This window comes from Mytilus edulis, chromosome 8, assembly GCF_963676685.1.
Source record: "Mytilus edulis chromosome 8, xbMytEdul2.2, whole genome shotgun sequence".
NCBI lineage: Eukaryota > Metazoa > Mollusca > Bivalvia > Mytilida > Mytilidae > Mytilus > Mytilus edulis.
Genome location: NC_092351.1, coordinates 76,228,712 through 76,250,002, shown reverse-complemented (window position 1 = coordinate 76,250,002; position 21,291 = coordinate 76,228,712). Strand labels below are relative to the sequence as shown.

General features: G+C 32.7%; 1 protein-coding gene across 1 annotated transcript; it reads right to left on the bottom strand.

Annotated features, from left to right (window-relative positions):
* Positions 1-123: 123 nt before the first annotated feature.
* Positions 124-10,796, bottom strand: LOC139486308 (tubulin beta chain-like). Its single transcript, XM_071271156.1, has 7 exons — positions 10,519-10,796; positions 3,992-4,100; positions 3,173-3,283; positions 2,396-2,848; positions 1,878-2,120; positions 980-1,165; positions 124-495 (listed from the first exon to the last, which is right to left on the bottom strand). The coding sequence occupies exons 1-7, from the start codon at positions 10,573-10,575 to the stop codon at positions 314-316; spliced, it is 1,341 nt and encodes a 446-aa protein (XP_071127257.1). The 5' UTR covers positions 10,576-10,796; the 3' UTR covers positions 124-313.
* Between the last annotated feature and the right edge of the window lie 10,495 nt (positions 10,797-21,291).

Below are 21,291 nucleotides of genomic sequence, written 5' to 3'. Positions count from 1 at the left end.
TACACATTTTCTATATGCTGTTTGTATGCAAATTTGGTGGAAAACACGAAATTCACAGTCAAAATCGAAAATAAAGTGCATTAGGAATAGGATAATATATTGATTACAAAGATAAACAAAGAATGTTATCGTGTAACTTTATTCAGCAGAAAATGTCAAAATTTTATACCCAATATTGCCCTGACGTCCTGCTTAATAAAATAAATAAATGCTTCCTAAGTTGTATACATTATTAAATGTGTTGGAACTGATTGTCAACGAATTTCTCGTTTATGGACGGAATTTATAAATAATTTAATTGTCAATTTATCCCTTATTGTGCTTCTTCTTCGCCTTCTTCTTCCTCGAACTCTCCTTCCTCTTCCGCTGTTGCATCTTGGTATTGCTGATATTCGGATACCAAGTCGTTCATGTTGGATTCTGCTTCTGTGAACTCCATTTCGTCCATACCCTCACCAGTGTACCAATGCAAGAAAGCTTTACGACGGAACATGGCTGAAAATGAAACCAGTAAATAATAAATAATGTAATGATTGGTGAAAAGTTCTAAAAAATGAAAATTGTTATATTCCTATGTTGGGTCTTCAGGTTATCGGGACTGCTCACAATTAATCTCTGATGTCGGAAAAGTGGAACATATTTGAGCTATTATTGATTAGGTTATTTGTCGTCTGCCATTGCAGTAGCATGGTCATGTAATAAAAATTGATTTGAAGAATAGTTTATTCGTCAACTCGTTACCTGCCTTACTAGTATGCTGACTTACACCTTTTACAATTAGTTTGCATCTAAAATATGCATTTTCCTATATGAGCAAGTCTTCCGTTTTCACGTGTGCAAATATTTGTTGTTGGTTTTTTTTATTGCGATCAGTATGTTTTTCTCCTTCTTTTAATGCAGCCTTTCTTCAATATCTCTTTAAAATTGGTAAGTAAATAACGATAGTTACATGGTTACCGCAATATTTTCTTAGACTTACCAGTAAACTGTTCTGAGACACGCTTGAATAATTCCTGAATGGCTGTTGTGTTTCCAACGAATGTGGCAGACATCTTAAGACCACGTGGTGGAATATCACAAACTGCTGTCTTGACGTTGTTTGGAATCCATTCAACGAAGTAACTGCTGTTCTTGTTTTGTACATTCAACATTTGTTCATCAACCTCTGTAATAAATATTCTATATGTCAGAGAAGTATTTATTAGCCTTATGGTTTTGCTAAAGATGGTGTGTCTTATGTATTTCAAAGGAAAACCAATTCAGTTTCGCGGATACTTTATTTCGCGTATATGTCTTTCTAGTCGACTTTGCAGCGACTGGTCTGGTTTTTGCGAATTTTTCTTACATATTTACTTATTAGAAACGGTTTTCCATGTATTCGCGACGAATATTATTATATTATTATTAATATTATATTCATGTTATTGTCTACTTGCGAATGTCGCGAAAATAAATCGCTCGAAAAAAATAGTTGGTGTACATTATTTTTTCACGAAATACATTTCAGGTGTATTAAATGATAAGCCTGGTATCTTAGGTGGGTTTCTTTTTATAATTTTTCTATGCTATATTGTTGTTTTCTAAATAACCAGTAAGAAATATGTCCTGCATAATCAAGACGTTTGCGATTCTAACATCATGATTAAATCTGAAAAGGATACGTATGCATGCACAATACTAAACAAGTAAACACATCTTATTCAATTCGCCGTTTCAGAATTTTATGCATTCATATTTCCACAAAGAGTACACCAAAAACATTGTGATTGGTTTAAAACGTTCTAGATAAACAATGGAAATTAAACCAATGACGTGAAGTAATTTTCATTTCGGTGTATAAACAATGAGATTAATCATAGTTCTTTTGATTCAATTACCTTTCATTGACATTCTTCCTCTGAAGAGGGCACTGACTGTGAGGTATCTGCCGTGACGTGGATCGCATGCTGCCATCATGTTCTTGGCATCAAAGATCTGTTGGGTAAGTTCCGGTACTGTTAGTGCACGGTACTGTTGGCTACCACGAGATGTTAAAGGTGCAAATCCGGGCATGAAGAAGTGAAGACGAGGGAAGGGTACCATATTGACGGCTATTTTCCTGAGATCGGCATTAAGTTGACCTGAAATAGGGAAAGATTTAAATTCAAAGGTTTATTTTTCAGTAAACAAAGTAAAAGTTTAAAGTAGTTATGTTTCTGTTTACCAAAATTTGGAACTAAGTTTAGAAGGTAAATGATCATCGTGACTGATTTGAAAAATTTGATGCTATTTATATGTAACACTATTTCGTTTTTCGTGAAATTATTTTTAAGTTCTGAAATAATATGTGTTAATTAAAGATGATTTCATGAATTTGTTGTTTAATAATAACAAAACTAATCATAAAGCAATGTACCTGGGAATCTAAGACAAGTTGTTACACCAGACATGGTTGCGGAGATGAGATGGTTAAGATCACCATATGTTGGTGTTGTTAGTTTCAATGTACGGAAGCAGATGTCATACAGAGCCTCGTTATCGATACAGTATGTTTCGTCTGTGTTTTCGACCAACTGATGTACGGAGAGGGTTGCATTGTAAGGTTCTACGACAGTGTCTGATACTTTGGGTGATGGTACAACGGAGAAAGTGTTCATTATTCTGTCTGGGTATTCCTCACGGATTTTGCTAATCAATAGTGTTCCCATTCCAGCGCCAGTGCCGCCACCTAGTGAGTGAGTAAGTTGGAATCCCTGAACACAGTCACAGCTTTCTGCCTCTTTACGTACAACATCTAGAGCAGAGTCAATAAGTTCAGCGCCTTCTGTGTAATGTCCTTTTGCCCAATTGTTACCTGCACCGCTCTGTCCTGTAAAAGAAGTTTTACTGTTAAAAACTGTTATTTTTAATTAGAACCCAGAGAACTCTTTTTGTCATAAAATTTTTTGTCAAACATCCAAACATTCTATCCACACTGATCTGTGTCCACACTTGTTAAAATTAGAAAATACTTATTCTAACTGAAATCATGTTTTTGTTTGGATTTGAACAAAAGCAAACATATTAATCCATTATAAAGGTTTTCAGTTATTTAACTGTGATTGAATAAATACCATTGAAATGAAAAGATGAAATACCAAAATTTCTAATTTTCCAAATTTCAACAGTGTAATTTAAGGGTTGTATATCTTACCGAACACAAAATTGTCTGGTCTGAAGATTTGTCCAAAAGGTCCTGATCTGACGGAGTCCATAGTTCCTGGTTCCAAATCAATAAGAATACTTCTGGGTACATATTTGCCTCCTGTAAAAGAAAACAAATATACATGTACCAAATGCGACATACCGACCGGCTAAGTTTTCAACGTATGTGATTCTTTTGCTTGATTCCTGATTTGAATAGAGGTTAAGTTGTGTGTAGACAGGAGTAAGTTAAATTAAAAAAAAAACGTTTCATAGCACTGTCTCGGACTTTTTAAAAAGAGAAAACACTATGAATTCAGAGGCGGATTTAGGGGGGGCAGGGGGCCCGGGCCCCCCCCTTTTTGGGAAAAAAATTTGGTTGCTTATATAGGGAATCATTGAAGCGTGACAGGAGCGAGCCCCCTCTTAGGTCAGTCAGTGGGCCCCCACTTATGTAAATTTCTGTATCCGCCACTGATGATCGGAGCTGCTATAAATACGTTCTATAGACCAACATGGTTTCTTTTATAGGGCAAGGATTTAAGATTAAACATATCCTAAATTAAATGTCAATGTTACATCATTATGATTATCATTGATGTTGTTGTATGTTGACATTGTTGTTGTTGTATGTTGACATTGTTGTTGTTGTTTTTGTTGATGTTGTTGTTTGAAACAGTTGGATTATCGCCCTTTTATTTCAAAATTTTATCTACTTTTTTTTCATTTTGAAATACATGTAAAATACGCAAATAATAGCTAAAAGACGAAATTGTAAATGCTTAAACACAAACTGGATGTTAAAAAAAAATCTACAAATAAAACTTACCTGTAGCCTCGTTATAATATACATTGATTCTTTCTAACTGTAAATCTGAGTCACCATGATATGTTCCTGTGGGGTCTATTCCATGTTCGTCTGATATTACTTCCCAAAACTGAAGAAAAATGAAAAAAGAATAAAGTTAAAGTCTGAAATATTTAAACATGTGTGTCCTGTAATAAACTTGAAAATGGAAATGGTGAATATGTCAAAGAGACAATAACTCGATGAATGATTTTAAAAAAAAACAGCCGAAGGCCACCAATGGTCGTAAACACATAAAAAAACGCACCCGGAGGTGGGCCTAAGCTGGCTCCATTACAAAAATGTGTACCAGTTCAGTGAAAAATAATGAATGATAAATATGAAGGGCGTTTTTATGATTTTTCTACTTGCATGTCCTGATACAATTTTATTTTAGAGTATTTTAAAATTTCAAGGGATAAGATTAATGTTTCATTTTGGACTTTATATTTCAAAAATTTCCATCGTTCAATACTAATTTTGTTTTAAATAAAAGTCTTAAAGGTTTTGAAACGTGTATTTTGAGTATTTTTAATGCTTTGAAACAAATGAGTAGAATATTTGATATGCTTTTCGCTTCGGTTATAAATCTATGGATTGCGCTTCATGTACAAAGTCGGGAATGAGACAATTGATTTCCGTTCTTTTGATAAAAGACTTTCCATTGGAGTCGGTATTTTTTCTATTTTCCATTTTCCTTCGTGCTTCTGTCTAAAGGTGCACATCACCGTTTTACATTATGATAAAAACATAATATCAAAATATAGGTAAAGATTTTGAATTGTATTAAAATTTAATGCTAATTGGCTCCTAATCTTAAAGGTCGTCAATTTGATGACGAATATCCTATAATATTGATAAATGCATTTATTTTAAATGAATTGAAATTTGATATCATGTACAATCTTTGCCCTTACATGTCCTGCCATTGTATGTTTTTAATGTTTTTGGTACAATATAAGATAGTTAGTCATATCAGGTGTCCAAGTATATGTCATGGAATATTTTAAATTGTCAGGTATATTTTAATTTGTCATCGAGTGAAGGAAATAAATGTTAAATTAAATTGGGGGGATTTTTTTATGGATAGATTTCTTAAATTCCTTTGCTGATCTCAGCATAAATTTACAATTATATGAGGGTTTGGATGGGGATAAATGAATAAAGAAAAATCCCCTAAAAAAATGAAGATTAGAGAATAACGGGCAAAAAAAAATGAAGATTATAGAAAAAGGGGTTAATTTTTAGAAGATTAGAGAAAAAAAGGGTTATTTTTCTAAAGATTAGAGAAAAAAGGGGTGAAAGTTAAATGTTTACAGAATAACAGAACCCCCCATCCCGGCAGACCCTCTTATATAACATTTTGGATTACTATCATATTTAGTACTTCAATATTATCTATAGATTTTTTTCAACTATTCATCAGTACCAAATATGAAATCAATGTAAAAGTAAACTAATCTTTTAAAACACAGTAAACAATGAATGTTTTATTATGAAGTGTTCATTTCAAACTTTGTCAAATGCAACTTTCGATCAAAGCTTGATGTTCCTTTATGAATAAGTTATCACCAAGAGATAAAGGGTACGAAATTTTATTGTCCAATTGATTTATTGATTTTTGGTTGTTGAACGTCAGTGGAAAATATTTCATTAATGTTCATGAAGATATTCTTGGACACATTTTGTGTCTGATGCATGAAAATATAATGCTTATATAAAATGAATGAGACGACAACAGAAGGACTCATCAAAACTAAAAAACGTTAAGTGTTCAAAAGACAGGCTTAAGCAACTCCGAACTCTCAGGTAACGAGAGCATTAATTTAAATACAATCAAAGAATTAAAGTCAACCAAAGAATTAAAAATATCTGCCATAACATCATAAGCAGATGCATTAATCGCAACCTTATTTCGCCTCTCTCTAAATGTTTTTTCAAGAAAACAATTTTTTGAAGAAAAGCAATAACAGACAGGCGTAAAGAAGAGAAATTGGTGAGCAATATAATTTTCAACGAAACTTGATTGACGCGTTGTTTTATTAACTATTACAATAATGTATTGTATTTCGTAGAGATACTCTTAAAATTCATCATTATATGTTCAAATCGCTTAAGAAACTTTCAGTCGGTATTTGAGCGAACCGGCATTGTTTACGGAGATTAAAGTTTATTATACTTGTATATCCGTTGCTATGTATATTTCTATTTCTCACGTTGATTTAAACCTTAAATCTTTTCAATCACCCAATACCCTACTATCTGTATATTTGTACTTAATAAAAATGCACCCCAAGCATACAAACTGATCTGTTATCTTATTATAAGCAAACAATAAAAAATTAAAGAGCGTCTTTGACGGTCTATCACTATATATCAGTTGTCGTTGTTTGCTGACCCCTTATCACGTGATCTGACACGCCATTGTTTGCTTTGTTTACCTATATGCATCATCCATCTACCGCTTAAATTCAGAGACAGGTAAAAACATGCAATTCCTGACGCAGCCGATAGATGATTTCAAAAATAGACAATTTAATGCAACATTCATGGTGCGCGTGTCGCTAGACGAACTAAAAGTTGGATGCTCGTCCTTTACCTAGTACACTTCTGAGTAGTGCGTTCTGATTTCTGATGCGTTTATCACCTTACACTTTCAAACCACTCAGTGATTCTTATGTACTTTTCTGTTGTATAGAACATGTGTTTTGCAAATTTTTTATTTTCATTTTTGGTACCCAAACGCCGCGAATCAGAAGAAAAGAAAAAGAAATTCTATTTTTCAAGTCAAATTAAAAACTGACGTCATCAATCTCAGTCATCAATAGCAATTTTATTTTATTTTTCTTCCCTTTTAACAAAATTGAAAGAAGTAATAATTTTCTTACTTAAACATTTAGATACGTTTAAAGTGTCCAAATAAGTTCTCACACCTAGTAATCATTAAATACACCTTCAAATTATATGTATTATCATTAAGCTTTGGTTCTATTAAACAGAAAGTGGCGTATATTAGATTGTGACAGATCCGTAATCTCTGGTCTTTATGTTATTCCCTGGTCTTTATGTTATTCATACCCACCTGGACAGAAAATGGCCGGCCTTTTGAACTGTCAAATTAAGGATTTATGTCTCTTAATGGGTATTATAGATTAATGACATTTTTTAAAGAAAATATGCAACAAATATTAAACTGATAACCGCCCTTTGAAAGGAAAGATTGCAATCTATGGACTAGATCATTTTTTACCAATGTTTGTGAACGCGAATATTTAAGCTGAAACAATAAAGAAACATTTAAGACTTTCTACGTTACATTTTAATCAATACTAGTTTTTGAATTTTCTATCTTTCTTTTGTAGAAGATAACGCTTCCTCTAGCAAACGCTATCGGAAATGGATATCACTACTGGATATGGTATCCGTATTTATTACATACGGATGTGTGTTTCTTCAAACTATACCAAAAGCATTCTGACGAATGTTATTCCGGAAGAGCGCTTAGCATTGGATTCGTGCGTAAAGGAATGTTCAGAATATTTTATGTTACAGAAGAAAGATTTAAATACTGGGTGTTATCAAATGCAAATGACATCAACCCATACGTATAGTAGATACATGATACAAAAAAAAACATATCGCCTTCTTAAAACAAATGCGACCCTCCATTTCCTATTCTTAGTATATCTTGAAATCAAAAAGCTAGATGATTACTTGGATTCAAAATCAATTTCAATTGCTAAGTATTTCGTCACCTTATTATTGTCTTTTTTTTTATTTCAGAATATATATACAGGTTTTCTCTAAAGCTGTCTTTATTCAATTATTTAAAAATGTATGAATTGTTCTTTGCGCAAATCGTTGAAACAGAACTAATAAAGCGAGTAGGTTTACCCACAAACTTGGTATTTAAAATCCCATTCAAACGGTTACAAATCTCTATTCAAATGATTCGTTACTGTATCTAGATGTCCGATGATAACGGTATAGTTTTGTACAATTGTTGCTACGAGGTTGGAATGAACCCGTATCAGACCAAAATATCAACACCTAGTTTTTGTTTGTGTCCATGATGAAGAAAAAAAGATTTATTGGTTTTATTGTGTAGATAATGTACAAAAAATAACATGTCATGAATTAACAAAATATGGCACACAAAATAAAACGGACAAAGTTGCTTATATTTGAACTTTGAACTTTGGTGGCTAGTTGTCTCATTCGCAATCGCTATTTTATTTAAAAAGAAAACGCGTGTTATTAACGGAAGAACGCAGGCTTTCAAATTGTTTTAAGTATTCCAGATAAAGGTAATTTAAGAAAACTAAGTCAGACGGACGAAATTTACAGTGCTTGTTTCAAAGACGTATGGTCCTCCTATAAGTAATATTAATGCTCCGTCTTATACATTGCGTTGTTTAAAAATAACCAAGTTGGTCTTGTTCTTTCGTTCTAATTAAAGTCAGTAGTAAATTATTCTTTGAGTAAATATGAATAACATTTGTGGACGCACGAAACAAGGACATATACATTCCATGTATTTATCTAAATGCTCATTTAAATACATTGCGTTGTTTTAACTATAAGTAGGTCTTGTTATTCCGTTCTAATAAAAGTCAGCAGTAAATTATTTACTGTAAATCTATTGGCAAAAAATAAACAAAGAGTATCAATGTATCGTACATTCTTTCACCCATGAAACTACTATTTTATTTACTTGACACATACTGTACCAATAAGATAAGGAATTTGTGTTTAAATTGGTTTTAAATTTAATCTCAATTATTAAACATTGGCTTTCCTTTTTAATTCATCTCAGATAATATTGTGAAAGCTTAAAATCTTCTGTTGTATTAGTTTCTTTTAGTATTGTTTCAAACGTGCTTGTCGGAGGTTTCAGTTATCAAATATATAGACCTCTAACCCTATCAGGATTTTATAAGATCTTTGAGAATTCTGATCTGTCATTCTTGTTTGTTTACAACTTATTTACGTCTAGATAGAACTCATTCGGATCTGATGATCGAGTTCGGAACAGCTATAGACAAGTCATCCTTTTACGAAGATTTGATCATTTAACAATACATTGCATGTGACAAAACATAATAAAAATTCATTTAGAACTTGAAACAACACCCATTCAAGCTCGAACTATTAAGCGTTAGCGTAAAACAAAGAATTGCTTTCGTTTAGTTGGTATTCTTATCTAAATGTGTTCCTACTGTAACAAATATCAGGACACAAATGCATTTGCTGAAGGATGAACATGTAATTTTAATTCAGGGAGGTTCTTAAATTGAAATGCTAGACTTGACAAATTAAAAAACTCAATCTCCTGAAGCAATGATTATACTTTTGATTGGTTTTGTCTATTTTCCCGTTTTATTTGAAGTTCTTCATATCTTTCTACATTTCTAGTCCTCCAAACTCCTGGATGTAGTTCATGGTCTCATGATTAACCAAGGACGGAGTACATGGCGTTTAAATAAACTATTGACAAAAACTCTTTCGTAAAAACGAACGACTATAAACAAAATCTACTTTTGTTGAAAATAAATTTCTTAATTAATTTTCAATGATATATTTAAACCATTTGTAAATTATTCTATCTCTATAGCGATAAGTCGCAACACAAAATGATGCACTCTGATATTTTATCGATTTGTGAATTTTCAATGGTGTAATTATACTGCTTGTAAACGTTCAACTCGAATTCACTTCAAATCATTCATAATACATGTCTATTTAACTTCTCTTCGTTAAAGATTTAAAAGGGGTGAAATTTGATATACTAATTTAGATCAATGCAGTTGACAATAGCATTTAAATAGATGCATTCCACTGGGTACAGGGGTAAAGAAAAACAATACAAATTTATCATTCGTCGTTACCAAGGGAAGATATTATTGCTTAAAGATTACAAAAGTATTTTTGTTTACTTATCTGTTTCATTGCACAACTGTTTATTTTTCGTTTGATCAAAAAGAGAAAGGCGAAATTTAAAAAAAGAAAAAGATAAGTTTCATCACCGCTTCAAGTTATGCATATAAAACGGACAAATCAATATCAGAAACTGTATTATTTAGCTGTAAATTCTAGAGTTTTATCTTATTATTTATTTGTCTGATTGTCCTTTTGTCTTTTTTCTAATTTATAAGTTATCTAATTCATTATACTGAAAAATGATTTCTTAATGTTAAAACTTTGCATATTTAATCAGTCACTAGTAACTGTTTAACGTAGAAGATGCTTTATCGGGCAGAAATATAGATTTCAATGATTGTATTTGTGATTGAAATTGATGAACTAATATTCAATTAAAATACTAATGTTAAGATCGCATTACGTATTTTCTAAGTGTTTTTTTTATATATATATCTAAGGATTTCAAACTACTATATTAGCATCCTTTAGAAAAGACAGTCCACAATAATGTCAACAGAAAACAAACTTACTTGACAAAGAAAAATAAATTTACTTCTAATTTAATAAACTTATTAGATGTACTGTACCTTAGCACCAATTTGGTTACCACACTGACCAGCTTGCATATGAACAATTTCCCTCATTTTGTCTGTAATTTATTTGTGGTTACGGAAAATATCCTTCAATATAGGCTCTTAGCCCTTCGTTTCAGTTCTATGTGTATCTTACAAACTAAAATTTTAATTTATCAATTTATATTAAAATCAGGGTTGCTTTACTGTTATTCCTCCGCGAACTAGTCCTCCCTTAAAACAATATTTGTATTGTTACTCGGACCACGTGTCTTTGTTGAATTTGTTATCATTAAATAAAATTTAAATGGTTCCTGTATAAAAGATATAACGGGTGTTTTGTTTGACAAAGACAAATGATGGACGAAAGATTTGACAAGAATAATCAGGTTGCAAACAATACACCCTGTCAACACATCATCAAATTTACCCGGTAACGAACAATTCACTTCTCAACATGACAAACGGTTTCTGTGTATATTCCGTCGTCACATAAAATACTTATAATATACTTTAGTTATATAAGTAATTTGAAACTTGAATTCTTTCTTAATATTGATATAGGTATGGTTTACTTTTGGAAACGCTACTTTTTTTGGGGTGTCTTTTATACAAGTGCAAAAGGTCTGATGACGGGTAGATACAAATAAGATATACATTTGTGTAGTTGTGAACAGTTCAATTTCGCACGTTATATAAATAAACTCATCATCGATGCAAAGATTAAAATATGGTACACCAGACTCATCAGTTACGCTCGATCCAAAAAATTTAAACTGGCCAAATATAGTTTGAAGTTAAAGAGCATTTAGTACCTAAAAAAATCACTATATGACTAAAATAGTCATTGACGAACTCTGAGACTAAGTTTTCTATAACAGTACAGATAGTTTTAATTATACCATTTTTCTATAGATCATTTAAATTACCAGAATTATGCGTTCCCTTGTATAGTGTCTCGTGGCTTGATCTGATATAAAGCAAAGGCGAACAAAAAATAAAGGTTTCCAAAATAAGGGCAAAAGAAATAAATTATACAAAAACGAAGAGACAAACAATAGTACATAACTTTTTTTTTATATTTTTTCTGTTTGTTAAGGCGATGGATAACTGATAGAAATATGTATTTCATAAATTTTTGTTTGGTATCAAGATCATAATCGCCTTTGGTATAAGGAAGTTGTGAATACTTTTAACTAATAGAAAAACAAAGGAAATGGGGTATCTATCCACGACACAAAATCAGTACAACCACAAGAAGCAAAAGAAGAGCGCTTTTATTGCAGTTCTTCATCCCAATGATACAGTGAGGCCTTCAACAAGACTATAAACAATCAGATTTCAGAACCAAACTCCAAGCGAAGCATTACATTTTAAAAGAAATAACCAGACAACCACTGACGATTAATGCTTTTGAATGTGGATATATGATTGAATGGAAACCCCCTTTATCCTGGGTTGGACCCCCTTTTAAAATATAGCTGGATCCGCTACTGCTTTGTTGTGTCAGGTGCTTTTTGTTCCTATTTTATCCAAGAATAAAGGTTTAAGCCAGTTAACGGGTTAAAACAATGTACAAAGAGATAAGGTAGTACACGGCATCCACAAGAGAAATGACAAATGTATGGTGGCGGAAAAGATGTTTTTGGTGTATGCTTCCACTGTTTAACGTATTGCTTCACGACGACGAGAAACTAGTTTTTTAAGTTCTTGCTTTACTGTAGGAATACGATGTTTAGAATTATATGGCTACAAATGTTTTGTAAATATTGCAATGTACATTTGCCAATTTCAATACATGCAGGGGTGGCTTTATAAATATTTTGTTTCCTTACACACAAATTTGGCAAGTAGTTCGTACAAAAATTGATGTTTTCTTCAAACTTGACCAAACATGTGAACTTTATGAATCAGGGTATAGAATGTAGCCATCTAAAACTGGTTATCAAATCATCAAAATGACTGGTACCTATTCAAACGTTGGGGGTAGTTGCTGTGGCGATCTAGCTACAACAAAATGTTTAAAACAAATAAATTGTATACAGTAACGATTTGACAATGTCTATCTTTATTCGCCATCCTACAGTCCTTGCATTAAAACAAATAGTTGGAATTTAACACTTTATCGCGATGCATCTCCATTTATCCTTTAATAAAAGAATCATGGCACTGTGTATTAAACCCTACTCATCGATGCTTCACACCTTTTGTGTTCTATGTATACACTTTATGTGCTCCTTTGTATTCTATGTATACACTTTATGTGCGTACTAATTATCTTTATGTAAAGTTTAACTAGCACCTTTAAGTAAATTCTTATCTAGTTTTGTAAATAAATTATCAAATTGTCCAGCTAACATGTAAATACAAATAAAAATTATTTGCTGTTAACATAACTAATAAACAAACACACTGACACGATTCTAAAGCTGTTGATGGCACTTAAGATGAAAATCAAACTTCATGAAGATATGATTAAAATTAAAATTGTCAAAATAAGAATTTCTGCTTCGTTAGCCAATTGTGACTAACGCATTTAGATCGGTACTGATCGACTTAATGGTAGAGGTTATGATAAAACTGTTGTAACTTTTTCGATGAACTACCTTTTCTATTTTAACTATAATATAGAACTCACTCTGTGTTTTTGTTAGATGTATTTCTATTTGTATCCATTTAATGACGGTCAAACCTTTTCAACTAATTTTTATAATTCGTTCTTATGTTGTACTGTTACACCACTGTTTAAGGTTAGGGGAAGGTTGTGATCCCGCAACATGTTTAACCCCTCCACATTCTGTATGTATGTGTCTGTCCCAAGTCAGGAGCCCGTAATTCAGTGGTTGTCTTTTGCTGATGTGTTACAAATTTGTTTTTCGTTCATTTTTTTGTACATACATTAGGCCGTTAGTTTTCTCGTTTGAATTGTTTTACATTAGTCATTTCGGGGCATTTTATAGCTGACTATACGGTATGGCATTTGCTCATTGTAGAAGGCCGTATGGTACCTATAGTTGTTGATTTCTCTCGGTTAGTTGGTCTGTTGTGGAGAGTTGTCTAGCTCATTGGCAATCATACCACAAGTTCTTTTTTTTTCTATAATACAGAGTAACTCAGAAGTATTGTTTTACAAGTCGACCTAAAAATGACAGAAAAAGCTAAAATCATAAACGTAACAATATAATTCAAAGAGTCACCTGAGATCATCTTATTTTCAGAAGCTTAAATGATCTTTATAAATTACTCCTTGTATATATTTTCGTTTTTTTTTATATATATATATAAGCTTTGTATTTTTAAATGGTTTGTACAAGCACTGGGTCGATATTACTGCGGGTGCGTGGACGGATTGGGGATATCAGACACACACCCCTTTCCCCTTTTGCATACATGACCGCCGCCAGATTTAGGAAGTTTTTGTTTTAACTGCATGTTTAATTCTACAGTCAAAACGCGCGTATAACGTACTAAATTAGTGGCATTATTAACCTACAGAGTACACAGAGTATTATTCGCTCAACACGGCCCTTGTTTCAATATTGATTTTGAAGATTCCACCTTAAAATACTAACTTTTACGGTAACTATGGAAATTTGTATGATACATGACATAAAGAGTACTCTCGTGTATTATAGAAAAGAAAAGAGTGAGAATAATTAAAATAACCTGAAGCTAAACTAAAATAAAACGATGGAATACTCTCCTGCTTTGCATCTTTGTATAGAAAACAGAGGCGGATTTAGGGGGAGGGGCCCGGGCCCCCCTTTTTCAGAAAAATTTTGGTTGGTTATATAAGGAATCACTGAAGCGTGACGGAATCGGCCCCACCCCCACAGGCAGTCAGTGGGCCCCCTCTTATGAACATTTCTAGACCCGCCACTGGAAAAAAATTGGAAAACTGACCATGCAAATGAATATTAAAGTGGCTACTTCAGAGTCAAGTTAAATGCATCGAGTTCTATCTCAAAATAATTTTTAACTTTTCAAAATATAATATATTTTATTAGATCACACAGAGTGAAACATGCAAGTCAATTGAAGAGAAGTAGAAATACATGTATGCGATTAGAGATCCATTACTGAAATTGATATGGCGTGTCGATAAACTTTTTATTTGATGAAATAAGCATCTAAATAACTTTGATCAAAAAGGTGAAGTGTCAAGTCACACATCCCCAACCACGCAAACATATCAGATTTAACTCTTAAATTCTTTGTAAATGTAATCTTGATAATAAATGAAGTATTAAGTAATTATATACTGATAACACCATCTTAAAGCCCAAATATTTTCCCGTTATCGTTCGCTGTTGAAGACTTTGCATTGGATACTTATTTATTTCTCTATTGTTGATTTTTAATGTATTTATTTTCACGGTTTCAGAAAATTTGGTATGAATGTCATCATAGACACATACACAACGAAAATTGGAAAAATTATTTTCCTAACACCACTTTTATTGCACCAGATGCGCATCTCGACAAGTATCTTCAGTGATTTTCGAGGCCATTATATTGAATATCTAAATGCTAACACAAATGTTGAAGATAAGATTGAAACCAAAAATGACCTAACGTGTAGACAAATCCGGACAAGAAATCAGAGCTTTGCATGAGGGAGATATATTTTAAGCCAAATATGAAATGTGTGATGATATGGTATAGTTCAACAACTTGTCATAATGTTTTACCCAATTTGTTCACTAAATGTATATATGGCAAGTTACAAAAACTAGGAAAAAGTTCAGAACACTAGCGTTTAACATATCAACCAAGTAAAAGACATAAGGCAACCACATGAAATCCAAATAACTGCTTAGATGGGCGCGTCGACAGAGTAAGAGGTTTTTCTTGCTATGTATGCATTTGTTTATGTGTTACATATTTGTTTTTCGTTCATTTTTTTACATAAATAAGGCCGTTAGTTTTCTCGTTTGAATTGTTTTACGTTGTCTTATCGGGGCCTTTTATAGCTGACTATGCGGTAAGGACTTTGTTCATTGTTGAAAGCCGTACAGTGACCTATAGTTGTTTATGTCTGTTTCATTTTGGTCTTTTGTGGATAGTTGTCTCATTGGCAATCATACCACATCTTCTTTTTTATAAGTGGTTTCTCTTGCTATGTATGCATGCTATGCTTCTCTGGAGTATTTCAGCTAATTTTACATACAAGCTATCTGTTAAGTAAGTATTTGACACATCGAAAAATCCTGATCCTGTTTGAACAAAAGTGAATTGAAAATATTTGTTGGACGGACGGACGGACGGGAGGACTAAAAAGGTGAAATCGTATCATATACATATAATTGATATGCACTTCTTGCTACTACGATGTGAAAATAAGACTGAGCAGTTATAAGTCTGATTTATTATCATTATGTAACAAGCTTAAAATCCAACAATCTCTTTTTTTCAGTTTTACGTCACCTCTATATGTTTCTTTTTATTTGACAACAATTACCTATGGCGACTTAATAGTCAAACACTGACGAAAATAATACATTCCTCTGTTATATATTGTTCTGGACCTCAGTACATGCATTAGTGTGTAACCTTAACATAAAGTACTCGGCAACGCCGCGTTTCGTGATTTCCCCTACTTAACACTGCACATTAATCGTAAAACAACTTAATCACGTCAAAAAAGTACTCTTTTACACAATTTAAAAATCTCACAAGATAAATATCATTCATTTCATTTAGCCAAAGGGGTACATCACTTAAAACCTGTATAGATAAATTAACATTCGTTTTATTTTACCAAAGCGGTCTGTTTGATTAGCCAATGTCCCACTCATCAATTGATAGGCAACAATGGTATGATTTAAATAATAATTTTCCTTTCATTTAATCACTAACACTTCTGTGCATTAAATCAATATTGAAAATAAAATGCGTTATCTACAGAAGGGGTCTATCACCAAGCGATATGTCCTTGACATTGCAACCTGCAAAACTTATGACGCTTCATGTTCATTTGTCTATTCGTATAGTCTCGATCATCCATTAATCTTGTTCAAAATATATTGTTATGCCCCATTTATGGGCATTATGTTTTCTGGTCTGTGTGTCCAATCGTACGTCCCTCCGTCCGTTCGTTCGTTCTTTCGTTTTCAGGAGGGGTCTATCACCAAGCTTTATGGCTGTCCTTGACAATGATACGTTAGTACTGCCTATATATGTTGATTTCTATTGCTTACTTTTGTAAAGATTTTTGCTTGCAAGATATTAGCTGAATAGATAAGAAGATGTAGTAATGAGACAACTCTCCATCCAAGTCACAATTTATAAGAGTATACCATTATAAGTCAAAATACGGGCTCACATCGAACAGCAAGATATAAAGGGCCCCCAAATGACTAGTGTAAAACCATTCAAACAGGAAAACCAACTGTCTAATCTATATAAAAAAAAGTTTTTTTCCGGAGATTTTTGGTTGTGTAGTTTTGTCCTGTAATATTTTCGTTTCAGCATTAAAAGAAGAGTCGAAAGATACGAAAGTGGCATTTAAACTTATAAATAGTGGAAAGATACCAATATGACGAAGGGGTCATCAAAATTAATAACAAGTCATAGACTCTGATACCAGATATACAAAAGGGGGGAACCATTTATAATTGACAACACGGTAAGAGCTTCATTCCTTTTTGAAAGCAGTACAGTGACCTATAGTTGTTAACTTCTGTGTCATTTGGTCTCTTGTGAAGAGTTGTCTCATAGGCAATTACACAATATCTACTTTTTCTTATATCATCATAGATATCAGGATTAAAATTGTGTACGCCAGACTACAAAAGACTCACAACTGGCACTCGAATAAAAATGCTATTCAAAACTTTAAGGTATAAAGTTGGAAGAGCATTATGAACCAAACTTTTATTTATCAATCCAATTTTCCTTAATCATTTCATCTTTTTTCATTACTCACTTATTGCCTCTATTGTGTGGATTCAAAAAAAAAGGAAAGTTGGGTGTAATATACTTAAACATAATCGTACTATATGATCATATATCAAATGTGGATGTATTATAATATGGACCATGATTTGTCAAATATATAAAGTTCATAAATGTCATATGGGATTTTTTTTCCCAATATTACGGCTTCAGATCGGTACTCTCCTAAACAAGATCAAAAGTGTAACTTGTCTGTTAAATTGGCAAGTAAAATTCAAGTGGAATTAGCACATCTTTGTGTAATCTAAAATGAGGCTCTTATAATTCTCAATAATATCTGAGCCTTTATTGACAAACTGTCAAAATTTTAGATTCTCTTTAGGAATTTAGAGTCTTCTTCGTTTGTCATATTCTTTTTTGAGATTTAAATCTTTATACAAAATAAATAATTATGAACATAAAACAAACTAAATTGAAGTAAATATTAAGAAGTATATCAACTTAGTGGTGATAGTATAATTTATTGAAGATTGTTTGAAGTGGGTTCATCAAATACTGTTATGTCAAACAGATTATAGTGTAGACTTGTCTCGTTCAGAATTACTTTGAATTTCATTTGTAGTGATCACATTGTTGCCCTTTTTATCACATAGTTGCCCTCTCTATATCTCTTAATTATTTGAGACGTTGAGTTGTAGTCTCGTTTAAAAATTGGTAGTTATCAAATAGTCCGTTTCCATGTATGTTGGTGTTTGTTTTTGAACTATTTTTTAAGATTGTCATATCAGAGGGAGGTTTGATAAAACATAAAACCAGGTTCAATTCCCACCATTTTTTAGCTCATCTCATCACACTTTGCGTCCGGCGTCTGTCGTCGTCCGTCGTCGTCGTAGTCTGTCGTCGTTAACTTTTACAAAAATCTTCTCCTCTGAAACTACTGGGCCAAATTCAACCATACTTGGCCACAATCAATATTGGGGTATTTAGTTTAGAAAAAAATGTCCGGTGACCCGGCTAACCAGCCAAGATGGCCGCCATGGCTAAAAATAGAACATACGGGTAAAATGTAGACCTTTTCACCATCGTATGTGACGTCATTTTCATAATTTAATGCGTTGAGGCCTGGACTGAGTCGGGTGTGTCTATTCTGTGTTGGTCATTCATTATATATTCGTGTTTGTTTTATGTAATGAGTTAATACTTCAGTTTCATTATGTATATCTGTTATATTCATTTGATAAAATTTACTGTTTGCAATAGCACTAATTGTTCTAAATAATAAGGATGTTCCTATCCAAAGCATAAAAACTTAGCCGTATTTGACACAACCTTTTTCTACTTTTGATCTTCAGTGCTGTACAACTTTGTACTTTTTTTCGCTTTTCGATCTTTTATATCTTGGCGTCACTGGTGAGTCTTGTGTGGACGAGGCGAGTTTTTGGCGTATTAAATTTTAAACCTGATGCTTTTTGTTATTCATTAATCATGTGTTTCTTTGTCTAATACGTTTTCTTATTTATTTGTATTGTAGTCCTGTAATATTATGTTGTCATTTCTATGTTATATTTAACATTGCCATTAAAGTGCGAGGTTTGGCATGCCACAAAACCAGGTTCAACCCACCATTTTTTCCTTTAAAAATGTCCTGTACCAAGTCAGGAATATGGCCATTGTTATATTATAGTTCGTTTCTGTGTGTGTTACAATTTAACGTTGCGTCGTTTGTTTTCTCTTATTTTTTAGTGTAAATTGACATTGCGATAAGACGTGTCACGGTACTTGTCTATCCCAAATTCATGTATTTGGTTTTGATGTTATATTTGTTATTCTCGTGGGATTTTGTCTGATGATTGGTCCGTTTCTGTGTGTGTTAGTTTCATTGTAGTGATGTGTCGTTGTTCTCCTCTTATATTTATGCGTTTCCCTCAGTTTTAGTTTGTAACCCCGATTTTGTTTTTTGTCCATGGATTTATGAGTTTGAACAGCGGTATACTACTGTTGCCTTTATTTGGCTTATATCTCTGAAACCAAAGTATTAAGAGCAAATCTGACCCGAAGTAAAATTGTTTATCAGGTTAACATCTATCTGCCCTGAAATTTTTAGATGAATCGGACAACCCGTTGTTGAGTTGCTGTCCCTGAATTGGTAATTTTAAGGAAATTTTGCCATTTTCGGTTATTATCTTGAATATTGTTATAGATAGAGATAAACTGTAAACAGCAATAATGTTCAGCAAAGTAATATCTACAAAAAAATCAACATGACCCCATGGTCAGTTGACCCCTTTACGAGTTATTGCCCTTTTTAGTGAATTTTTAACCATTTTTAGTAATTTTTTGTAATCTTTTACAATTATCTTCTCCTCTGAAACTACTGGGCAAAATTTAACCATACTTGGCTACAATTATCATTGGTATCTAGTTTTAAAAATGTGTCCGATTACCTGGCCAACCAACCAAGATGGCTGTCATGGCTAAAAATAGAACATAGGGGTAAAATGTAGATTTTGGCTTATATCTATGGAACTAAAGCATATAGAGCAAACTGAAATAGGATCAAATTGTTCGTTAGGTCAAGGTCTATCTGCCCTGAAATTTTCAGACCAATCAGGCAACCTGTTGTTGGGTTGCTGCCCTTAAATTGGTAATTTTAAGAAAAAAATTGCAGCTTTTGGTTAAAATATCTTTAATATTATTATAGATAGAGATAAACTGTAAACAGCAATAATGTACAGCAAAGTAAAACCTACAAATAAGTCTCCATAATCAAAATGGTCAATTGACCTCTTAAGGAGTTTTGTAAATTTTGTAAATTTTTACAAACGCATTTTATCTACTGGGTTAGATTCATAGGTTCATTAGATAGAGATAATTGTAAGCAGAAAGAATGTTCAGTAAGGTACATATAAGATCTACAAACGTATCACCATCACCAAAACTTAATTTTGTCATGAATCCATCTGTTTCCTTCGTTTATGATATGCGATATGCGCAAAGACCAAGGTGAGCGACACATGCTCTTTAGAGCCTCTTGTTTTCTTATAATGTCCTGTATCTAGTTAGGAATATGGCAGTTGTTATCAATAATTCGTTTCTATGTATGTTGGCGTTTGTTTTTGTACCTGTTCAGTGTTTCTGCTGTTCCTTTGTTTTCCTCTTATAGTTGATGTGTTTCCCTCGGTTTTGGTTTGTGACCAGGATTTGTTTTCGCTTAATCGATTTACCACTATTAAACAGCGGTATACTATTGTTGCCTTTATTTGACGTATACCATATCTTGAATTTTATTCATATACATTTCGCAACAATTTGATAGAAAGAAAAAAGTATTTTAACTGCGTTATATTTGTGAAATGAGACGATATATCAGGCAAGTAAAGTCTGACCTCTGTATAATTGAAAAACATGATCTTTAGTAAACGCGGTCGATATTTAACTGGACAATTTTGACAAAAAACATGGTGCCAATTTTACGTGACGGCGACTATAGATAACCATGGGACAATATTCTATACAGTAAAAAAACAAACAACTTTCAAGCTCATCACATGAGCATCATATGACATAAAACATTAAAATGAGGTCCCGATGATGTGTAGAGGCAAGTTCGGATTTAACGAAGTGAAATTATTACATTAGTATAAAATCCAATTTGATTGTGATTTTTATTGGTCATCGACATTTGTTGCTTATTTTTTCTGTTCTCTTTTAGAAGTATGGTGGGTTACATTCCACGACAAGCCCCGGCTAAACCACAACCCCGTACTCTAGTATTAGTGTATGAGTCGACATCATGCATCAAAGGCGGGTGTGTACTGGTCATGAACCACAAGAACAATGTATCATCTCACAAATATAAGTAACGTTCCTGAAATTCTATGGAGGATATTG